Genomic DNA, 24,511 nt, shown 5'->3' with positions numbered 1-24,511 from the left:
AATTGTGCTGAGTTCGACGTTCTGGAATGGCACAACCTATCACTAGGCAATCTGAACTCTGCATTAACCAAGCTTTTTGCCATGTAACTGCATTAGTACTCACTAACATACCCGATACCATTTCTGTAGCAATGTAATGTTCTAATGAAAAATGGCACATGAAAGACGACACCCCAGAGTGGCACAGCAAAGTGACTATTAGGCAAGCCAAAACAACTCTACAAATATAACTTCATAGTTATCCATTGATCTGGGCTGCAATTATTCGGCAAGACAGTTGTTTTCATATTCAGAGAATGTGGCCATCAGAGATAAATCAAATAATGTTTATTATCCTGGCATAAGCATTCCATTATAAACTTTTGGAATCATAAAAACAAGAAATAAAAACATACTTTAATATAGCAATTCCTTTTAAACCCCTTTAGCTTTGTTTGAAGAAAAATAGCATTTACTAGGATTTAACTGACAAACCATAAGATATTACCATATCAGTAGGATGTTTGAAAATTTAAAGAAACAACTGCACCATCTGCTGAGTCCAACAGTCTAAAAATTCACAAGGTAAGAAGCACCTGTACAATGAACAAACTGTGGAATATATATTTTTAAAACATTCTTCATTACAGTTGCCATTTCTGAACTTCCATATAATCTAATGTCACATTAACTAGGATGGCAGCTCAGAAATGCCACTTAACTGTGACTGACCATATACATTTAATATTTTACCCAGAGTGAGGACTGCTTGCCTCGTGAGAACTTTCATGCTGCTGACCTAGCCAAAATAGGTGCCATTTTCTTTTAAGTACTAGCAAACATTTCTGGAAACCTTCTGTATCTCCCACAACTCATTACACCAAATAAACAAGTTGTATCCCTTGGGCATACATGCAAGGGGGAAAATAATCTTATTTACTGACATAATTTTATCAATAATATGCTGTCCTTTCCAATCAATTCCAAGAAACCTATTACTTTTTCAAGTCAGTGTCTCAAATCATTGTTAAATTATTTACTACTTCATTGAGTGAAAGTATTAGAAAGTATTTTTAATGGTTTAAGCCCACAAAATATCCAGAAGTAAAATAGCCTTTAGTATATGGTTTTGCATTCAGTATTATTCTTCCAGAAATGTCTTCGCACTAATGAAACAAAAGATAAAAGATGCAGCAATGCAATACTCACCACCTCTTGTTCCACATCAGAACAGACAACACTCCTGCCCCCAACTTGTACCTCAATTGGCTTATTCAGAATTCGGCGAGCTAATGCCTCCATAGCTCTGGGGAAGGTGGCAGAGAACATGACTGTCTGACGATCAGGTCTGATGTTATCTACAATGCGCATGACCTGGATGAAGAGTAAAATAGGGGGGAGGGATAGCTCAGTGGTTTGAGCATTGGCCTGCTAAACCCAGGGTTATGAGTTCAATCCTTGAGGGGGCCACTTGGGGATCTGGGGCAAAAATCAGTACTTGGTCCTGCTAGTGAAGGCAGGGGGCTGGACTCGATGACCTTTCAAGGTCTCTTCCAGTTCTAGGAGATAGGATATCTCCATTAATTTAAAATTTAGTTTATTTATTTAAAATTACAGTTAATACCAAAAAGTGTTCTACACAAGGTGGAATGGACTTCACACACACATTTGCCTGTCAGTTTTAAAACTAAGGAGTAACGGCTTTGCACAGAATATAAATATCCTTTTGCAAGTTTTATCTTCCAAAGTCTGTGTATTCTCACTGGAAAAGCAGCAGAAATTGCTGTACTCAGTAGAAACATCACAGAAATGGAAAAGGGTGGGATGTTGTAGTGCTCCTTTGAGGCACAACACAAACCTCAGCCCATGGGAACAAGGGTGGTGGCTTCCCAACTCTAGAAGAGTAAATGTCCCTTGGCGTAACCTAGAAGCCCCAAGCTGCCTGTGAAAGGGGGCCCCACCACCCGGATTCGCTGTAGTGCTATAGTCCAGTCACTTCCAGGGCTTATCCAAGGAGATAATGGAGCCTCTAAGGCTCAGTAGTTTGAGCATTGGCCTGCTAAACCCAGGGTTGAGAGTTCAGTGCTTGAGGGGGCCATTTAGGGAACTGGGGTAAAAATCTGCCTGGGGATTGGTCCTGCTTTGAGCAGGGGGTTGGACTAAATAACCTCCTGAGGTCCCTTCCAACCCTGATATTCTATGATTCTATGAGAGACACGGAGTCCTAGTCATGATCAATGCAAAAAAACCTCAGAGTCAGCTTACAAATTGTCACCCAAAACCAGCATGCCTTGCTGACCAGGTGTTGGCAGTCTCATTATATGACAGCACTGATAATATGTAGGTTTAATCCAATTAATTCTCCTCCTCTTTACCTGTGCCCCACAAAATCCTTTAAGCAAGAATAATGTCCTCAAGCCTAGCATGTCCTTAAGTCACTTCCATTGCCATCTCTCCTCCACCACTAAAATCAAAACTTAAAATCCACTGTGCCATTCATTACCTGAGGTTCAAAACCCATGTCAAACATTCTGTCTGCTTCATCCAGTACAACATATGTAACTCTGCGAAGGTTTGTCACCCGACCTGTGAAAAAGGAGAGGGAAAAAGAAGAATCAATATCATACAGAAGTCTCTTTCCCCTCAGGAGTAATTTTAAGTAAAATGTTAAGTATTCTGACTAGCTTCTAACAAACATATAAAAGTTAAATAGGGTGGGTTTTTTTGTTTTGTTTTAAAGAATTCACCATATGTGTTTTAAATTTCTTGTTCTAACGACATATACATTCTGGCAAACGTGTAAAGATGCACAAGGCCCTTTATTTTGTCAAACTCTTCTCGTGCGTACCATCATAGGGCCAGAAGAACCTGTAAAATTCAGAAAACAGCCCTCGCCAAAACACATCATAAAACTAAGACTGAGATGAAGCAACGAGCCACATCAGCCATTATCTGATAGCGCCACCTAGGAAAAAACATATTAGAGATTACAGCGCATGTGTGGAAGGCAAAGTTCCAGTTCTAACTGATGAAGCCTCACAAGATTTACCTCTATATTATAATCTGCAATGCCTCATTGGATTTAGAAATAATGATTTGAGGATATTCATTTGTATTAACTATTTGTAGTTAATTGCTAATAGAATAATAAAGTGTAACCAACATTTTACTAACAAACATATACAGATTAAAACCTGTCTATTAAACCCGCGAAGATAAAAAGTAACAAGAACCCCAGTCTTTGGTACAGGTAGAATCAAAGCACGCAAAAAGTTGTACATCTGTACACATCTCATTTTGAAATGGTCATGGATAAACAAGTTACTAGCCTTCCCAAGCAGTGGAAAAAGGCACCCCTTAAAGAGTGAAAATAAAAACATCAAGAGGTGAAAAAAAAAAAGTGAATTAAATCATTATCTTTAAAAGATGTTTACACAAGAATACATTGGATTTCAAGCAATAATATGGTGATACTTTATTGTCTGTTCTCAGACTGAAAGTAGGATTTGCACATTTCCCTACAATCGTCACTCAAACTGGTACCTTTATCAAACTATGTGAGAACCTATTACTTTTACATTTAAACTATAGCTGTCAAGACCTCAAATTACTATTTTAAAAAATATAATGCAATACTTTTTTAGATGTTCAATTCACACTTAGTGGTCCAAAATAATATTAATTAAAAATCTACATATTTAACATGTTAATATTTGCATCCCCAAATAACAACTCTGCAAAATTACTTGGGAACAGCATTAATGTACCTACCTTTGACGGTTTAAGTCTTGGAAGCCCAGTTCTATAAGTCTTGAAGGGACTTTTTCCACAGAAGTTAAATAATGTCAACAGTTTATTAGTGGTTTGATGTGGAATATTTTAATAATCAAACGTTGTCTAACAAGCATGCAATGATTACAGTAAGCCAAAGCCTCTTAAAGCTGCAGTATCTCATTTTAACCTACGCAGGTATTTGATCTAGGAAGACACTAGTTTTAATTTTTAAAACATTTTGAATAGATCATTCAGGTAACAATTTTTGTTTTTTAGCAACAGATAAAAGCAGAGTCTTCTGTATAGCTAAGTCTCTTTTATGCAAAAGTGAACTGCTGTTAAGTTGTGCTAATGCTGAAAATCAGTTATTGGGCAATGGAAAGTCAAAATAAGCAAGCATTACATAAGTAAGCCTTCCTTTATCTACAGGCTTGTCTACATGGCAAGTTAGTCTGCAGCAAGCTACGTTGTGAATCCACAGCATACCAGCTTGCTGAACAGTAATTTCCCCGGTGAATACTGCTACCGCACATTGAAAATGAGAGCAGCTTGACTTACTAGTACTTGAAAGCATAGTAAGTCAAGCCAGTCTTTAGGATTTTCAGTGAGCAATAGAAGTGCCACATGGGACATTACTGCACAGCAAGCTGGTGAGGTGTAGATTCACAACCTAGCTTGCTGCAAAATAACTTGCCATGTAGACAAGCCCAAAACTACCCCAAAGTACCAGAAATTTGGAGTAGAGTTATAAATTGACTGTGCATATAAACTCTTAGAAATTCTTCAAGCATGTTACAATGCCTGTCCTTCAAAATAAAGCTAATAATTGAATAGAGCCATTTTCATTGCTGTACATTCTGAAATGCCACAAATAGATATCACAGCTTCAAGAGATGTAAATAAATACCAGAAGACAATTTATAAAAAAAACATTATTTCCTGATTTTGTTTATTAGAATTACAAAATAAATATATAAAAATATTTCTAAAGGAATAAAGTTTCTACTCACCATTATTAGCTGCTAACATGTCAATCATACGTCCAGGTGTGCAAACAATAATTTCAGCACCTCTTTTTAGTTCAGCAATCTGATTTTAAAAACAATTCAATTAAATTTAACAAACCATTTGAAGTTTTTATGGGTATCAGAGATTGAATGATTTAAGTAATGTTTTCAGTCACTGATTAACCATTCATGTTTAACTATAATTTACAACAACATTGGTAGAACACTGATTATTTATTTGAAGATTTTGTTTGGCAATTTCCTTAGTGTTTGGAAATTACTTTTTAAAATAATGATTTATGAAGACCTGGAGTTGCTACAATCTAGAGCAGTGCACATGAAAGGGTTATGATTCCTACACAACTTAGCGTTCATCCGTATATTATAGCAAACTCTGCATATTAGGACAATTCATGTAGGGATCTTAAAATATCTCTACAGCTGTGAATATATTAAGCTCTATTACATATGGTTATTGAATTTATAAATCCTGTAGTTTCCATGGGTTAAAAAACACTGGGTAACTTCAAAATTAATCCATCAAGCTTTATGAAAATAGTCAAAAAGCATTACTCGCTAAAGACAAATCAGATTAAGAGTTCCTCAGCCTTCTTTTTTGAGATAGGAGGGATCAAAAAAGTTAGGGAACTCTTTGGAAACAGGAAACCGTTATTTCAAACGATCATATCCCAAAAATGCTTTGCTTAATTACCACCAAACTATATTAAAAAAAATACTGTCAGACACATGGGCCCATACATGAGAAACTTCAAACAGACTGACTGACTGACTTCTGGCAACGTATGCTTGTGTACATGTGCAAAGGACAGGTGCTGGTGGTAGTAGTGAGGGGCAGTCAAAAGCAGGCTTTTAAAAGAAACCTAATTGCTACCAAATCTCCAACATATAGAGAAAATAAAAAATGAGAGTTCAGAACTAATATTGGATTTATGGGAAACACCCACTAAGCAAGGTTGGTAAATGACAGATGTTACGAGATTTCTGATAAATATACTTTAAGTGTACCTGTTCACTGATTCCTGTTCCTCCATAGACACAGACAACTCTAAACCCAAGTGTCTTTGAGAACTTCTTACATTCCTTGGTAATTTGTAAAGCCAACTCTCGAGTTGGGGTCATGATGACAGCTGAAAAACAAAGATATTAAAACCGTAACCACAAAAAATTTAGGAGATAATGATCCTTTACATGGTAGAAATTGAACCTTTATGGTGAAGCTTAAACCATCTCTTTTAGACTAATACAACTGTACTGTATACATTATTGTCTGTACTTTAAAAACCCTTATTTCAAGAGATCTACAGTATCTGAGGCTGCCCTGGAATTAAAAATAAACTTGACCATAGCTCCAACAACCCACTGAAAGCAGGATAAACGAGGGAAAAATTCCTCCTTTAAAGGTATATGGAAATGTGTAGCTGAGTGGAAATGCAAATATTCCTCAAGTACAAACCATACAGCAAAAATACATTTTTGTGGCTTATTGTGTTGGCAGAACCTTCAGTGCTCACTAAGAAAAAAAGCCTCTCAGGGTTGACGTACAGTCACGAAATACATGTTCCTCCAAAACACCAAGAGAGGAACTGAAGGCCCCTCTGAAAACCTTATAGAAGCACATAAAGAAATATCTGACAAAACAAACTGAGAATGCTGTACTTCGGGTCCTAATGAGTAAGAGGACTTGCACTGACTGTTAAAATCATGTAGCAGCCCTGTGCCAATTTCCAATGAAAAAAATCAAAGGGTGCAAACTTCCCTTTCATTCTTCCTAACTAGTCGTTCTATATAAAGAGATACGTTAAGCAAAAAAATCCCTCAATGTACACGAAACAGAAGGCTGTACAATGAATCTATTTGCCGAATCAGAGCTTAAAAACTGAGCTGTGCCAGAAGAAATGTTTGTGGTAGGTTCTGTGTCATCATCCCAGAGCTCTGAGGATTCTCATTCTACCTTCTGGCAAGGGAAGAACAGTTCCGAAGTTACACATTGGTACAGGGAATTTATACCACACACAGAGTTCTATTGTCACAATATATCTTAGCCACAACTAGTGTATTTAAACACAGTTCACTAGAAAAATCAAAATAAACACAGATGTTTAAATTATGGTATCCAAGACTTACCAAAAAAAAAAAAAAAAAAAAAAGTATAAATTTCAATCTATCAATATCTGAAAACAAAGATTTGTACCTATTGGACCTTCTCCTTCTTCTAATGACCTCTGATCCATGATGTGTCTGAACATAGGCAACAGAAATGCAATGGTCTTTCCACTTCCTGTTTTAGCAATGCCTATCAAGTCACGTCCACTCATAATTGCTGGTATAGCCTGAGTTTGGATGGGAGTGGGCTTTTCATAGCCATGTCTCAAAGAAAGAAAAACAAGTACTGTCAGGAGCAAAAAAAGATTTCTCATGAATTGCACATAATCCTGCTGGAAAGATTTACATATTCCACTTGAGTGGAAGCTTTAGTACCGTGCAAATACAGCACAACAAATATAGAGTGAAGAAATGTGTGTTATGTAATTAGTGGGAAAGAATAGTTTATAATTGCCCAGAAGAGCAATCTTGAGTGAGCACCTTAATCTAGATGGTTGGTATACGTGGTGCCATAGAATAATATGTAAAACAAATAAGTATCCTGGCCTGAACACTCCACAGTCTTAACAACACAAGGACACAATGGAAACAACTGATATTTTGGTTGATAAATTGTTCACTTACTTCTTAAGAGAACTGAGAATCTTCATGGAAATACCACACTGTACCCAGGTTTTGATTGGCTTGGGGCAGCCTTTTCCCTTGACTACAATGCCCTCCATTTCCAGCCTGTATACATTTACCTCTGAAAAAACACACTATGAATTAATACACAAACAAACTAAGTATTTCTCTGCTATCTTATTCAAAGTCTACTTGAAACGTACTGTCTCCGAACATGATGCAACAGATTTTAGCTAGCTACAGACACAGATGCTGAGTATGTAGAAAGTGTAGCGGAAAACTTTCAATGAGCAGGTCACAAATATAACTAAATGGAAAGTAACAGTACATCAGTAATACTCACTGACGGGATGATTAAACCTCCCTGCCCCACCTGCCTGTCAAGTTGCACCAAGAAAATTCCCTTGCACGCTTTAATTCCTCTCTGTAACTAATAACTGGATTGCTGCTTTATGTCAGCCTCTCAAATTATAGCCTGTACTTTCCTTCTCAATGGTCCACAGAATTTTGGCTTTAATGTCCAAAGGACAAGACCTAAAGAACTCACTGGTGCCTTGCATATCTAAATTTGACAGACATTTTCTTCCATTAAAAACTACCCTACAAATTTCATTTTTATTTGCCATTACCATCTAGGGTCATTTTAGCCAGCTCTGGAACTTCAACATAGAAGTTTTTCCTGAAGGGCTCATATTCTATCTTTCCATGATCCACTGGTTCCAACAGCTTCCTCTGTTTGGTCTGATAGCCTGTCAGGGCAGTCTGAAGATCAACTTCCTCCTCTTCTGACGAATACTGTACAGATAATAAATCAAAGAAATATATTCAGTGACAAAAACCCTCTTCAAGGGTTTGATTTTTCACTGACATAACAATGGAACATTGATTGGGGACATTTAACTCTTCCTACACTGCACCAAAACCATCTACAAGAGGGAGAATTACTTTAAGCTTCAAGGATCTCCCCAGTTTTACACACATTCATTCTTTTGGCAACTTCCCCTCTCATCACTCCCCACCTTTCTCCAGCTCCCACCAATCTTAACTGACATCTGGATAGGACTTGCCATCTAGAACTAATCAACAGTGATTCGGGGGAGGGGGGTGCGGGGGGGGAGAGAGAGAGGAGATTCTCATGCAATGGAACTCATCCAGCCTATTCAATTGCCAGTGCAGTGCTGAGAGATTTAAAACCTATTTAAGACCTAAAAACCACAGCACCTTATATGTTAATCACTTGACATCCCTTTTATGTGAGTAATCTGGACACAGGACAAATTGCTCTGATAAGCTTGAACCCAATAATTGTGCAGGGAGGCTATGCAAGCCCCCCCCCCCGCAGAGTATCAACATTGCACATTTATTACATACAGGCAGTCTAAGAGAAGTTTATTAGTTGAGTTTAGAGTGTTACCTGATAATTAGAAGCACATGATTGGGAGTCAGAAGACAGGCATTGTATTCCTGTCTTTGTGACTTTGGGCAAAAATCAAACCTCTTTGTACCTGTTTCCCACTCTGTAAAAGGAAAATATCTACCTCCCAGGGGTGCAGAGAAATTTCTCATTAATATTTGTGAAGTATTTTGAGATCCTCAAATTAAAGGCACTTTAGAAGCATGAAGATCATTTAACTATAAACATAAAACCCAGATTTTGATAATTAAACATATTCAAATGGACATGTAATTATTGTGACTGAATATGTGGGCTCAGTAGCTACATACATATATAACCACTTAGATGTTCAACTGGTCATTCACATGCAAAATTGCCATGACTGAATGCATAATTTCAATAACTGTGTATAAATTGTGTATGCACCAAGTTTAGACATCCACACAGCAACTCAATTATATTAAGATGTTATCAACCTAAACAACTTGATGCATTAATTTAGTTTTCATTTATACCATGTTGTCTTTACACAAGACTGTGCGAGCTGCGGTGTTTTTTAAATTAATCAGTGTCAGCTCTATTTTGGCCATGATTCAACAACATACATAAGCAAATGCCAAACTTTTAGCATGTAAGTAGTCCCACTGAAGCCAACAGGGCTACTTGTGCACTTAAGTATTTTGCTGAACCAGGGCCTCTTTTTGCTAGAAAAACAAACAGCCCATTTCCACAATAGACACCTAAGACTTTTCAGTTACCTCCATTGCATCTTGGTCATTCTCCATGAGCTCCCCTTTCTTCTTTTCTGATTCCGCAGCTGCCTTTTTGGTTGTCACCACGGTTACTACTTTGGTAACAGTCGGCCCAGATTTCTAATAAAACAGTTAAGGAAAACCATTATCCTACCACAGAGAGCATGGAAACACACTATGCAGAATGTACAAATTCTGTATACTCCTGAGCACAGTATAGTGGCTTTGATCCCACTTCCTTAGATGAGATTTCATCAGGATTAATATCAAACAGCTGATTTGGGGAGATAAAAGGTAAGGACAGGTAGGCATTACATGTAGTATAACCTCTTTCTTGTCTGTTTGCATATTTTCCATCTTAACATGTGCTGTTCAATATCATTTTTCCTATATTAAAATGCTAACACTACTTAAAAAAAGACAAACAAGACAATCTTAATTTTTTACCTTTTCACTCCCACCTCCACCTTTCACACTTCTCATATTAAACTTCTTGACCTCTTCTTTAACTTCTTCCATATAAGCATCCAGTGGATCTAATTCTTCATCTTCAATCTCATCTGCTTCTTTTTCCCCTTCTGCAGTCTCCTCCTCGTCATCTAGTACATGACAGAGAAATGTTTTTGTTTAAAAAAAAAAAAAAACGTCGTGCTTATGAATTCCAAAATCCTTGTTTTTTCCTGCTTTTAGTACAATGCAGGTGTACAGAACCCTGAAAAATGTTTACAAAGCACATACAAATGGGGGGACACTATACTGTAAACTTACAGAACAAAGGTGAAGAACACCATGAGGATAGGAATACACCCCTTCCCCAGGAGTGGAGCCAGCCACGGGGGAAGAAGAGTATCTGGGAGCAGAAGGGATGGGGATCTTCTTATGTTGTCTAAGGGTTTAGTCACCAGTCAGAGAAACCCTGGAATCAAAGGCCACCATTCCCCATTGACACCACATGGGCACTCTCCCTTCCCCTTGGAGACGGAATGTTCCCTGAAAGAAGACAGACTAAATCTGGAGATGCCAGGGGAGCCAGCATGCTCCCGCAGCCTGCAGGAGCTCCTCTAATGCCAGGAGTGGTCATTTTAGAAGACTTCTCCTCTCTTGGGGAGATTTGAGGATGGAGATTCTCCACAAGGGGTATGAGGAACTGGCTGTATTGAGAGAGGTCATCAATAAATGGGAAATTTAGCTAGGATTTTAGTGGGTACAAAATAGCAGTTACAGGTTCCCGGAAAAGAATTGGGTCCACAAAAATGTCCAAAGCCTAGGTGAAATTTTTTTTAAAAACTGGGACTGAAGTAAGAGGGAGAAGAAAAGAGTTTAAACATATGTTGATAAACTACCATTATGTCCCCCTAACTGACCTGAACAACTGCACAGCATTATTACTGTATCATTTGTCCTCTCTTTCTCTTAATCCCCCACCAGGTGCTCTCACTTGTGTCTTAAGCTGTTTGGGACCATGAACAAGTCTAGATTTCATAATTTTACATTTCATTGAAAAATAATTTAAGTTTTAAAATCAAAGATGGTAATTAAAAGCTGTGTTTATCACTACAAAATGAAGCAATTATCTGTTAATTGTTATATAAAAATATTAAGGAAATACCATCGTCATCTTCTAAGCTCCATTTTTTCCCTTGTTTCATCTCTTCAATTTCTTTTTTCAGTTCTCCTATGTTTTCCATAGCCTTCTTGCGCTGTTCTTCCCTCCATTTCTCCACTCTCTCTTTTCTTTTTCTCATTTCCTCCTCTAGTTTGTTCTGATCAAAGTTCTATGAGAACAAACAACCAAACTAAAAAGTTATGAATTATTGGCCTGCCTCTGCACTTCTCTAGACAAACTCCTCTTTCAAATCTATGGGAGTTTTGTCTGAGGATTGCCTAATAAAAACATATTGCAATACAAGTTTAACTTAATCTATCTCAGGTACACTCTGTAGTGACACCAACTACTATACTTGCATGAGTGAGGTGACTGTAAAATAAAGTGAAATGTAGTTATCTGCCTTGCATCCAATGCCAGAACTTGGTCCTAGGGATCTACATTTCTAAACAAATACTCCTAAACACGTCAAACTTTCCTCACCCTCATAGGGAAAGTATACAACAGCAATGATTCTCAACCTTTTTTTGGTGTGTGACCCTGAAAAGCCACCTTGCAACTCACTATTTCCCCAAATGATTTGTGTCAGAGAAACAAGCTATGAGTGGTTATAACCAAGGAGTGCTGGTTGAGGGTGCATGCGTTGTTGACTGGGTTTGATGAGGATGTTGGTTTGGTGGCCTGTTGCTGACTCCTGCCAGACTGGAGGGTTGCTCATGAAGTACTGCTTCCCCTGCCCCAGAGCCAAGCATTGTCTGTGTGTTGGAGTGCTGCTCTGGAACTGGGGGAAGCAGAGGCAAAAACAGAGGAAGCAACCTGCTCCTTCCCTTTCTTCCCCTGACTCCTGCTAGGTTCTAGTGACCAAAGGATGTTTTCTACATAAAAATGTATTTAGAAAGCACTTGACCTTAAGTAAGATTTTACACGTTTCCAAATCATCTAACCTCCCACATCCAGCAATCACTGAAGTGACAAGTGACCCCTCACTATCCGCCTGAGGTTTGCATTCTACAGGTTGAGAAGTCCTGCATTAAGGGAAGAATGTTTCTTCTGTCAAGTGGTAGAAGCATACCCATTGTAACAGAAGTCTGTGCTATCTGAAGTCCGTGCTATACGAAGTCCAGACGTAAAAAAGGGATTATCTAAGGTGATTTTTTAAAAGTACAGTAAACTATATCTAAATTTATTTTAGAACTTTATCATTTGTAAGAGCTAATGTTTAACTGATACAATCTTCTCTCATTGGTCAGTATACATACACTAACATCTTTATCCTTTTCTTCCTCTTTGTCTTCTTTCTCTTTTTTCTTTTCTTTGGAAACTTCCACACCTTCTGTCTTTTCTTTAGACCTTGATCTGAAAGATAAGATCAAAAATGTATGTACTGCATGTCTGTTCTGAACAGACTGTTCCAGCTTTTCTTGGGAAAGATGCGTGTGTGCTGGAAGAAAATGTCATTCACACATTTTTTAAATATCTTGCAGAGTATATTCACTTCCCAGAGAATCTTCATTTCATGGACATATTTCCTAGAACTACCAGAGATGCAAAAATCTATTAGGACACACTGATTCATATGCTCTAGTTCTGTTGTTCTCATTTCTTTATGGGAGGAAGTTGCAGACTTCATTTCCAGAAATACTTAGAACTGCTACTCTCATGGTTCCAGAGTTTATTTTACACCACCTTGAAAATAGCTGTTGGAATAGAGATACTCAGAAATTCCTGTCTTTTGCACTTCTAATATCAAAGTGATCTAGCACCTTGCCTTGTAAGTCTGAGTGCCCCTGGAGGATTTAACTACTGGCTGAAAAACATAAGAACACCTCCCATCAGGAAAGGCTACCTATATAACTTGATCTAAAACCCATTCACATTTATTATAGACTTTACTATTCCTACCCCCTCTAATAAAAAAAAAAAAATAGATGCATCCAACCTAAACATGTGTGGCTAACCCATGATAATACATTTAAAATTCACTTTTCAGCGGAAAGGGGGGGGGAAACGTATTAAGCTTTTTTCATAGCCCATAGGGCTATTTTAATGCAAACCATGTGTTTATTTTACAAGATGTTATGTCATTCCAACTTCTCAGAAGATAATTTCCACGATGTTTTAATTAAGGCCCTGGGATAGTCACCAACCTCCTTATTCCATATACACATTAATATTACAGTTTACCCATACAGTACTGCTTTTCTTTAAACTGTGCAACTTCATTGTCTGTTTGTGATTATAATTGAAAATTCAGTTTAAAATGTATTTAGAAAGCACTTGACCTGAAGTAATATTTTACACATTTCTAAATTCAACATTAAAAGGACCTAAAACTACACCTTTTTGTTACTAGTCATCTTACTTGATCGTAAACTCATACAGGTAGGGACCTTGTCTACTCCATGTTCTCTACAATGCTGAGCACGCTGACAGTATTCAATAAACAACACAGATAAGAAGTGATGGCATGGTATAAGCATATTTCATGGATTTCTTTGAAGTGTTATACTATGCACTTTATCTGTTAGCATGAATATTAAAGAAATCTTGGCTATGAATCCACTGTAGTCATGCTACTTTTTTTTTTTAAATATAAGAACATGAATCATTTAATTTCTTTGAAGATGTGTGCACATGTGTGGGACGGGCGGGCAGGGACTCAGTGCACCATTTGGAAACCATGCACAAAAGTGACTTTAGTAAGTGAAAAGTCAGCTTACTGTCATCCAACAATTTAAAGCAGTTTATAACTACTAATTAAGTCTCATAAAACCCTCTGAATTGTAATATAGTAATATTAAACATAGGTTCAAAGAGTTTAAGTGACTTGGCAGAGGACACCCAATAAGTTCATGGCAGAGCCAGCAATACAACCCACAGCCCTGGAGAGCACCACTTCCCAGATGAAGTTGGCACCTGGCATGGGGCAAACACTTGTTACAAGAAGGTCTGCTGCCTACATAGGTTTTGGAGGACATTAATATATTAAAATTATTTAAAATAAGTCTTGTGATAAGAACAATGAATGACACCATCACTCAATTTTCTAAGAGGCATTACGTGATTTAGCCACAGTATTTTCAACAAGAGTTACATTTTCAACACACTGCATGAGTGTCAGCTGTGCTAGAGATCACCTTTAACACATCCTTTCCACAGAGGTGTGACCACAAAACATCACTTACTGATCCTAGACCCTGAAGTAACTATGATTTAAAGATATTAGACTAAAGGGTCAGTGTGAATTTTTTTTTTGGTAGGTGTCACTAGCTTAACTTTAAATTTACGTGTATTCAGGTCTTTTCCTGAATTACTGAAATAGAAATATTCCTCCAGTGAATGTAAAACAGCATTTCTAGAACTTAAAATATTGTTTTATTGCTTCCTTATATTCTTCTGTCTGCCTGTATCCATCTGTTGTCTCGTCTTACACTTAGACTGTCAGCTCTTTGCGACAAGAACTGTCTCTTTGCTCTGTATTAGTACAGCACCTAGCACAATGGAGTCCTGGTCCATGACTAGCGCTCCTATGTACTATGCTAATACAAATAATAATAAATAAAATATAGGATATGTAGCTACTTAGATCTATAAAAGAGTTTTTAAGCAATGGGAACAAACCATAAGGTTTAGGTAGTACATGTGCACTCACTGAATATTCTCCTTCTTCTAAAAGCCAGAGCTGTGCATGGCTTTCCTGACTTATTGCCTCCAGGCCGTAATATCAAGTGCAATATTTAAATACATATGAGGAGTTTTTAAAACAACACATGTTGCATTGAGCGGGGCTACTTCGCAAATAGCGAAACAAACTAAGCCATTCAGTATGTGTTTCTATTGAATGCAGGCTCAGAGAAATCAAGAACAAAGGGTACTATTTTAAACAGTTTGTATGGTTACTCTTCCTCGAAATTGCTTATTGTGTTCAAGGTCAAAACCACTTATACGAGATATAAAAAGTGCTGCATTTTCTAAATATTATTAAAATAATGGAGGATATCAAATAAAGCTACATACTCAAATACAAGTCAAGTACATGTTACAATGATCTCAGTTGAAACAAACTAAGATCAACATCTAAAGATAAGCCTTTTTACCAAAATCTATTCAGACTTTCCAGAAAGTTAGTTTTATTCTCCTACAGGGATGGAGAGCTTTACAAAAAAAAAAAGTGGACAAACATCCAGCAGGGAGAATATGAGAGTGAACTCCTGTCTCTAGGGTTGAAAGATTAACCTAATGTTTGATCTAGCTACCAATTTGAGCATTTTGAATTTGAGCAAAATTCTGCAATGGTGAAAGTTAATCATCTGGAAAATGATGATCCAGAGACAGGCATAAATAGCCTAAGATGCTGATGAGGCATTCTGTGCACGTACAAAACAAGCACAACTACATTTTCACAAACGCAGAGAGTGACGATGACAAGGGATGTAGCATAAAAAGGGGTTGCAGTTAGAGATGTAAATAGCATGTACAAAAAGTAACCATGTAACCTATTAAAATTCAATCGGTTAAAAGGTTAAACGTTTAGCTGGGGAATTAAGGGTGGGGGGGTTCTGCAGTACCCCCACGTTTGGGGCCCCGCTGGCGCCCGGTGCACTTGGGGTCCTGCCCGGCCACTGGGTGCACGGGACAGCAGCAGAGTTTAATTGTTAACTGAAACTGATAAGCATCAAGCTCATGGTTAAACTTTTACATCCCTAGTTGCACTCAAGCAACTTGGGTGAGAAAACCAACATTATTTTGCAAATGTGCGCACACACACACACACACACAAAAAAGCCTTAGTATGCCAAGGAACATGGTGAGGAATATTTTTATTCCTGAAAAAAAGATTTACAGAAATACTGGAAAACCAGTTTAATATCTGATAAATCTATCTGGCAACTATATCCAGTCCCCGTATAGGAAGAGACTATAATCTATAAATCTTCCCATGTCTAGTTACTAACATATTAATCACAGCTGTGAATGAGAGTACCTGTTTTCTGTTTTCTTGTTCTTGTTAGGACTGGTGGACCGGGACCGTCTACTTCTGCTTCTGGACCGTTTCCTCTCTCGACTGCGTGATCTTCTTCTCTCTCTGCTCCGTTCCCTCTCTCTGCTTCTTGAACGTCTGCCACAGAAGCAGAATTGACTTATTTAGTATTCTGCACTTATGGCCATTATTTTAAAATATAAGAGTATATGAAAACTGATAAGTTTTGGTTTGGGTGGTTTAACATAAATTGGTCTGTTAACATAGGAAAAAACAATCTTCAGCAAAAATCTGCAAAAGGAAGCCAAGAGCCATTAAGGCTATGGAGAGGGTTACCAAATCCGAATTACGGCAGTTTACCACAGCCAAAATTGAAATCAAGTTAAGTATACTATGTACTACTTTACCTAAGTAAAACCTATTACAAAAGGCAGATACCAATCATACAGAGAGGAACATCAGATATTCATAAAAAGATAGCCCAGATTGACTCAAGTCAAATCTTATTTTCGAAGAACACATACATTTCCTGAGACTTTGCAACTCATACCTCAGGCGCTTCCTGTCCCGTGACCGAGATCTCCTCTTGTCCCTGCTGCGTGACCTCTCACGCCTGCGTTCTCGATCTCTACTTCTAGAACGTCTGTCTTCTCCACGTTTTGTTCTTTTGTCAGCTGGAGATCGACTTCTAGAGCGGCTACCAGAACGTCCACGTGATGTGGAGCGCTTCCGATAATGTCTGTGTAGTTGCAAATTCACAATAAGAGAGTCAACATGTACAGGAAAACACTTTGCAGTTTAAAGGTACTTTAATCACATTTAGAACAGAAACCATAAAAAGGAAAGACCAGGTCCTTTTTTTTTTTTTTTTTTTTAAGATTACAAAGTGGTTTGAGCATTGGCCTGCTAAACCCAGGGTTGTGAGTTCAATCCTTGAAGGGGCCATTTGGGGCAAAAATCTGTATAGGGATTAGTCCTGCTTTGAGCAGGGGGTTGGATTAGATGACCTCCTGAGGTCCCTTCCAACCCTGATATTCTAGGATTCTTTCCTGGTCTTGCATAACTGATTAATACACACACATATGCACCTACTGAGACACTGAAGTTAGCTGGATTACTTTGCTATATATCATTGAAAGAGCCCTAGTGAGGTCACACCACAAGAGCAAAGCTTTGTGATAGCATCAGAATTCCAAGAGGCATTTACTATTTAGTAATCCATCAATTTTTATATGCAGGAAAAAGCTTAAAACTGCATGTGAAGGTGTCTCATAGGGCAGTCTGCCTCAGTTTAGAACTCAGTTCCAAAAAGATACTATCAAACTCCATTCAAAAAAATTGTGTGCAAGCGTGAGCCTGTGTGGTGTAATGGAAAGGGCACTGGACTGGTAGTCAGGAGACTTAGTAATAGAGCTGGGAAGAAAATCTAACATTGATACCAGACACCTCTGTGTTCCTGGGGAACCAGGGTGCAGTATCCAGCCGGACTCATGAAAGACACCCCTTCCCCAGCCTCTGCTTAAACCAAAACCCATCAGAAGAAAAAAACTTGCAGAGAGCAGTGAAGGGCCAGGGAGACACACCTAGACCCCTCCTGACAAGGGTGACAAGATTAAGACATCTCCATTAGCATACAGAATGGAGAGCAGAGAACTCCCCTAGCCTCATCTGCATGAAAGATGGGACAGGAAGACATCTCAATTTACATACAGAATGGAGAACAGAGAACCACACTGAATTCTGGGACCAGAAAAAGCAGGGAAGCACTGCATCCTGGGAATCTGCTCCAGATGCTAATGAACCTATGTCTGCACACACCCAGCTCAGCAGTTATCAGACCAATTCTAGTAATGAATCCTTAATTGATATCCAAATACTGAAGCAGCCTAGTTGCATTGTGAGCTCCCTGGAAGAAAACACCACCCATAGCCAAGAGTGATCAGATCCTATTGTCTAGTCTAAAGAAAACCCGTGAGTCATCAGTTTACCTATAAACAAATCTAGTGTTCTCCCTTGAACCATTGTATTTTCTCTACAAAAATCCCTACTCACCCTCTAGTCAGGGTTCTGATGCTTAGATCCAAACTATGCATCAGTTCCACTGGAACTCCATCTTCTGACTGATCGTGCTGGGGGCTCTGCCTGTCTCCAGCATTCAGGACCCTCAGCTACCACCATCACCTGGGAACCCCGACCAGTTCAAGCCTCATGGAGTGGGTGAGATCCCCCCTTCTTTCTCTCTCTCTGTTTTCCTTTCTACCTTAGGTATTAACCTTTAATCATGTATGTTAGGTTGGTTTAGTCCTCCTTGTGTAGTTATCACTATTATTCAATAAATAACTTCTATGGTTAAGTTGGTTGCTTCTCTCTCTCTTGCTGAACTTTACTCGTTTGTGTTTTTAGCTTCCCCCATTCACTCTACAGCAACGCTTCTTTTACCTAAGCTAAAGATCCCTGCTGCGCCCAAAATACTGTGGGGTTTGCTCATCAAGTAGGTTACTGCCACTACAATTGTGTTGGGGGAGTGGGGATAGGGACGTGCTGAATTTGGGACGCATAAGGGTAAAAGCTTGAAAGTGCTGCTTGACCCAGTCCATGGAGCCCAGGGGCATATAAGGAGAGACAGCTTGAAAATGCTGCTTCCTCCAGCCCAGTGAGTCCAGAGACATACAAGGGGTCAGCTTGACAGTGCTGACTGACCCGGTCCGCTCAGACTTGCTCTGTTAATGTACGGGTGGGTGTGTGGATGTTCATCCGGTTCTGGGGCGGGTGTAACCCAGCCCTAGGGACCCTCGGTCCTGCAGGGTAGCTCCATTGGGAGGGGACTTGCAGAAGGGAGAAGTAAAGCTCCATATGCAAACACAAGTGACACAAGCAGTACATTGACAGGATTACAGAACCCCCTTCCCCAGAGGAGTAACCCGAATAAATGAGCATACCCCAAAGTAATGGGCACATCTGGTAACAACATGCTGTGTGACCTTGAGCAAGTCACTTCTTCACTTCTCTGAGCCTCTGTATTCCCCTCCAACCTTTTGTCAGTTCTGTCTATTTAGACTGTAAGCTCTTTGGGAAAAAGACTGTCCCGCCAGACATTTGTGCAATTTGTATCGGGGCTTGGATCTTGGCTGGGCCTGTAAGTGCTTCTCTTATAAAAATCACATGTGGCCACAGAGCACATTTCAAGTTGGCAGCACTATCAACAAAGGATACAAACTGTAATGAGCAGAGGAGTCCATGACAAGCATCTTTTATCTTAGGATTCAAAAATGCTCAAACTTTATAAACTTATACCTTTAACAGACAGGAATAATTGAATCCATCACAGAAATGCAGATACCTCTGAGTGGAACATAATGTGTAAACACCATATTAACATTAGACAACAATTCAAGACAAAAAATGAAGACCTGAAACAGCAGGGATAATTTACATACACAGCATCTCACTAACTGAGGTGGAATTTTCTCAGGACACAGAGATTAACAATCAGCTATCAGGGAACTAGGGGTACGTCTCCACTATGGCGACTATATCAGTACAGCTATGTTTATGCTGCGAGGGCTGTGCCAATGCAGCCTACATCAACAGTAGAGGTTTTTCTGTCAGTGTAAGACACACCCCCCAAATTACATTAGCTGCGCTGATGACATTCTTCTGTCACCATAGCTGTGTCTACACTGAGGGTTATGTCGGCATAGTTATTTCGGTCAGGGGTATGGTTTTTTCAGATCTCAGAACAATGTAGCTATGCCAATATAACTTACAAGAGTAAACCAAGCCGAGGAGCCATGAGACGTAGGCTATACCTATACTATAGGCTTCTGCCAGCACAGAGGTATGATCCCAGACCAACACAGCTGTGTCAGCAAAAGATTTTAGTGTAGACACAATTATACTGGCAAATCTGTACTTTTACTGGTTTCGCTTCGGGGAGGAGATTACAACAAGCATGAAAGCTCATACTAGTAACAGCGCTTTGCCGATATAAGTAGATAATGTTTTCACCCCTCAGCTCACAGAGAGCCGAGAAGCAAAACACTCGGCCAGTACAGTATGCGAATATAGCACTCAGACTTTAAGGTCAGAAGGGACAATTATGATCATCTAGGCCACAGAATCTCACCCACCGACTCCTGTAACAAACCCCTATCCTATGTCTGAGTTACTGAAGTCCTCAAATCGTGGTTTAAAGACCACAAGGTGCAGAGAATCCTCCAGCAAGTGACCCGTGCCCACTCCTAGTATAGATATGGTTTTAGGATTAAATCGCATGGATTTGCTGTGTCCCCTTGAGAACCTCAGTTTTGGCACCTGCAAAGGAGTAATATCTATCTATTTCACATGTAAAGCACTAAGTATTATTATTTAAAGAGATCCGATAGCTCACAGTGCAACAAAGTATGGTAGAAGCAGCAATGGAAGCCACATGGTTCTGAAGGAAGCTACTGAAACGACTACTCTGATGAGAAAAGGACAAAGCAAAGAGTCCAGAAGCATCCAGTGCAGACCACCCTCTGCATACACTGCTCATCTCAGAGGTATAATCAGGGCCGGCTCTAGGTTTTTTGCCGCCCCAAGCAAAAAAAATTTTGGCTGCCCCCCACTCCAGCCCTGGGCTCCCCCCCGCACCCTCCTGCTGCCCCAGTCCTGGGCTCTTCCCCCCACACCCACACCCCCTTCCCCCCACACCAGTGCCCTGTCAGTTGTGACATGCCTGCCAGTCTGACCCTTCTCTGATGGCACCACTGCATTCCACAGAGTGTGGGTTTTTCTTAATTGAAAAAAAAGGTGCACTCATGACATCAGGATAACCTACCTCTGTGTAAAATCCTAGTACAGGCACCACACAAGTAGTTTTTGTCTTGATATAGGCTTGACGTTGTGAGTAACTATATTTCCCCCCACCCCACCCCTAGGGCTGACCTTCACCAGCTACATCAAGATAAAAACGGCAAGGCCTTGTCTCCACTAGCGTTCAGCGAGATGATGCACTTCATGGACGTGAAAAACCAGCACAAACCATTCACATATAATACATTTATGGGCTTGAATCCCAACAGTGTTATCCATCATTTTGGTACACGCAGTCTGCTCCGCTGGGCTGGAGAGGAGAACCACCACTTTCTACCCCTTCGTTTGCCCTGAGGACTTGAAGCCAATGCATCCCCATAGCTTTTCGGGAGACGCCGAGCGGGGTGGGGGGGGGGGGGAAGAGAGCGATATAATAACTGGTCGGAGATTGGGGAACATCTGAACAGGCAGCATCAGATCCAGGTGGACCTGCGATCAGAGCCACTCTCCGTCTCCAAGAGCGGAGCCCCCTAGAGCGCCAAACAATCGCGTTGCGACACCACCAGGGCGAGCTCCCCCGCACCCCCCCGCCGCGGCGGGCCAAGGTGACGCCACCGCTCGGGCCTCCGAGCCGCGGATTCCCCGAAGGCCACATGCGGAACTTCTGGAGACAACACCCCGTACGGGGCAGGCCCTCTGGGGACGGGGGCTCCCTAGACGCTCCCCCACAGCCGAGGCAACTGCCGGCTTCTCCCTCCAGCCCAGCATCCGGAGGGAGCCCGCTCCCCAGCTCCTTCAGGCCCCGGCCCCCGCTCCTAGGCGAGCCTCCCCTCAGCTCGGTCCCGCCGCGGCCCTTTGTTCCCGTGGCCGGGCTGGGGCCGCCCAACTCGGACAGTGGCAGAGCCGCTCCCGCCTCCTCACCTGGACTCTCGGCCCATGGCTGCCCCGGGCCCGAGCGCGCGGAGCAGCGGCGGCCTCTGGGATTCAGCTAGATCCGGGAACCCCTACGCAGCTGCCGCCATTACGAGCCCGTAGCGCGGTGACCAACGAGAGGAAGCAGCGGGAAGCTGCCTGCCCCACTAGTCCCCGGGATACCGCGCACCCTGGCGGCTGGAGGCGGGAAGTGCAGCCTACGCCTCGCGACGGTGGGGGCCTGAGAGAGCAGTGCAAGGAGCGCACTTACACCTTGCTGCACTCAGCAGCATCCCTGCCACGGCGATCAAACCCGGCCCAGCCCAGAGTCCCAAGCAAGGTCCTTTATGGAGGCTGCTGGGAGTTGGAGCAGCAGCTCCAAGAGGGCTCGGGTCGGGTCTGGTCTACACTAGCCTCTTTGGTCAAGTTTCTCATTGTTAGCAATGGCCTGAGTGCACCCGTTGACTGGCCACCTTCTCAACTAGACCTGCTTTTAGCAGGGCTAACCAGTGGTGGTTAAAATGGGAGTCGCTGCTCCACACCTGTTCTCCCATTGGTGGAATCAGGGTGGAGGGGGGGGGGTGTCACAGTCTCTGATTCATTTTCCTCATCTCAAGAATGGCTATCCCCCTCTAAACCCAGAGGCCTTAGGGTATGTCTACACTACGAAATTAGGTAGATTTTATAGAAGTCGATTTTTAGAAATCGATTTTATACAGTCGATTGTGTATGTCCACACTAAGCGCATTAAGTCGGGGGAGTGCGTCCTCACTACCGTGGCTAGCATCGACTTACAGAGCGGTGCTCTGTGGGTAGCTATCCCACAGTTCCCGCGGTCTCTGCTGCCCATTGGAATACTGGGTTAAGCTCCCAATGCCTGATGGGGCAAAAACATTGTCGCGGGTGGTTTTGGGTACATGTTATCAGTCGCCACTCCCTCCATGAAAGCAACGGCAGACAATCGTTTCCTGCCTTTTTTCCTGGGTTTCCTGTGCAGACTCCATATCAGGACAAGCATGGAGCCCGCTCAGCTCACCGTCACCGCTGCTGTTGCATCAGAGAGGCTTTGAAAACCAGTTTCATGATTGGCCAGGCTTCAGTGTGACAGTTGTGTGTGTTTCTCCTTGATGAAAACCCACCCCCCCCTTTGTTGATTTTAATTCCCTCTAAGCCAACCACACTCCCCTCTTCGAAATAAAGTCACTGTTGTTTTAAAACCATGCATTCTTTCTTTATTAATTAAAAAAAAGTGAGATAACGGACAAGGTAGCCCAGGTGGGGTAGGGGAGGAGGGAAAATAAGGCCACATTGCTTATTGTAGCCACACTAAAAATCAAACTGTATGAATGACAGCCTTCTGTTGCTTGGGCCATCCTCTGGAGTGGAGTGGCTGGGTGTCCGGAGCCTCCCTGCCCCCACGTACTTGGGTGTCTGGGGGAGGAGGCTATGGAACATGGGGAGGAGGGGGTTATACAGTGGATGCAGCAGGGGGTCTGTGCTCTTGTTGGCTTTCCTGCAGTTCCAACAGACACTTCATGTCCGTTGCTCCCCCATTAGCCTCAGCATCGCATCCTGCCTCTGCTCTTCGCGCTCACTTAATTCTTTCCTAGCCTCTGCTACTGAACTAAGCTGTGCCCTATCAGTGCGGGAGGACTGCATGAGCACAGAAAACATGTTTTTTTCGCCTGCTAATCTGCAATAACCTCAGGGACGGAGATGATAGGGGGAGAGTAGAAACATTCTACGCTCTACGATTCTGGGGGGACTGCATGGGCACCTGTGCTGCTGAATTCACCACGCTGACCAAACAGGAAAGAAAATTCAAAAATTCCCAGGGCTTTTCCTGTGTACCTGGCTAGTGCATCTGAGTTCAAAGTGCTGTTGAGAGCGGTCACAATGGAGCACTCTGGGATAGCTCCCAGAGGCCAATACAATCGATTTGTATCCACACTACCCCAAATTCGACTCAGCAAAGTCGATTTTAGCGCTACTCCCCTTTCCGGGGAGGAGTACAGAAGTCAATTTTAAGAGCCCTTTAGGTCGATGGAACGGGGTTGGTTGTGTGGACGCATTCATTTCTAAATGGACCTAACATGGCTAAATTTGACCTACCCCCGTAGTGTAGACGAGGCCTTAATGTTCAAGAGCACTAGGGAGTACATCACAGTTGGTGTTCACACCTCATACTCAGATCCTGTGGCTATCAGCCTCTTCAGCATGCAAAAATAACCATGTTGGAACACCCTTTACTTAACCCTGTTCTAACATAGTTTATTCTTGCCCACAGGGACAAAATCCCACCACTGCGCAACCACGCTGGCATGGCCCCAGCAGTACTCAAACAGGAATATTTTTGTCATGTAATACTCGACTAAAGCCTCTGTACCCTATACTTGGGGGAATCCTGAGTTAAAAGTTATAGTGCTGATGAAACCTAAATGTCACTGAAACCAACCTATAACATTACATTTATCAAGAGATTAAAAAAATTAATCATGATTAATTGCACTGTTAAACAATAATAAAATACCATTTATTTAAATATTTGTGGGTGTTTTCTAC

The 24,511-nt window shown here is 41.1% G+C and overlaps 1 protein-coding gene across 2 annotated transcripts in view; it reads right to left on the bottom strand.

Moving 5' to 3' along the window:
* The window catches only part of DDX46 (DEAD-box helicase 46), a 35,452-nt gene extending 13,362 nt beyond the window's left edge, over positions 1–22,090 (bottom strand). For both annotated transcript variants that reach the window (XM_065409020.1, XM_065409021.1), the window contains exons 1-14: positions 21,959–22,090; positions 16,794–16,982; positions 16,247–16,381; positions 12,522–12,618; positions 11,266–11,431; positions 10,104–10,255; positions 9,663–9,776; positions 8,138–8,303; positions 7,509–7,629; positions 6,973–7,148; positions 5,787–5,908; positions 4,764–4,842; positions 2,483–2,565; positions 1,189–1,353 (exon numbers count right to left, since the gene is read on the bottom strand). In XM_065409020.1, coding sequence (XP_065265092.1) covers positions 1,189–1,353; positions 2,483–2,565; positions 4,764–4,842; positions 5,787–5,908; positions 6,973–7,148; positions 7,509–7,629; positions 8,138–8,303; positions 9,663–9,776; positions 10,104–10,255; positions 11,266–11,431; positions 12,522–12,618; positions 16,247–16,381; positions 16,794–16,982; positions 21,959–21,975 — 1,782 coding nt within the window. In that variant the 5' untranslated portion in view covers positions 21,976–22,090. The remainder of the gene's footprint in view (positions 1–1,188; positions 1,354–2,482; positions 2,566–4,763; positions 4,843–5,786; positions 5,909–6,972; positions 7,149–7,508; positions 7,630–8,137; positions 8,304–9,662; positions 9,777–10,103; positions 10,256–11,265; positions 11,432–12,521; positions 12,619–16,246; positions 16,382–16,793; positions 16,983–21,958) is intronic.
* Positions 22,091–24,511: the final 2,421 nt, after the last annotated feature.

The sequence above is a fragment of the Emys orbicularis genome, chromosome 8 (genome assembly GCF_028017835.1).
Source record: "Emys orbicularis isolate rEmyOrb1 chromosome 8, rEmyOrb1.hap1, whole genome shotgun sequence".
NCBI classification, from domain to species: Eukaryota; Metazoa; Chordata; order Testudines; family Emydidae; genus Emys; species Emys orbicularis.
Note: the sequence above shows the minus strand (reverse complement) of the source record. Positions and strands in the feature narration are given on the sequence as shown.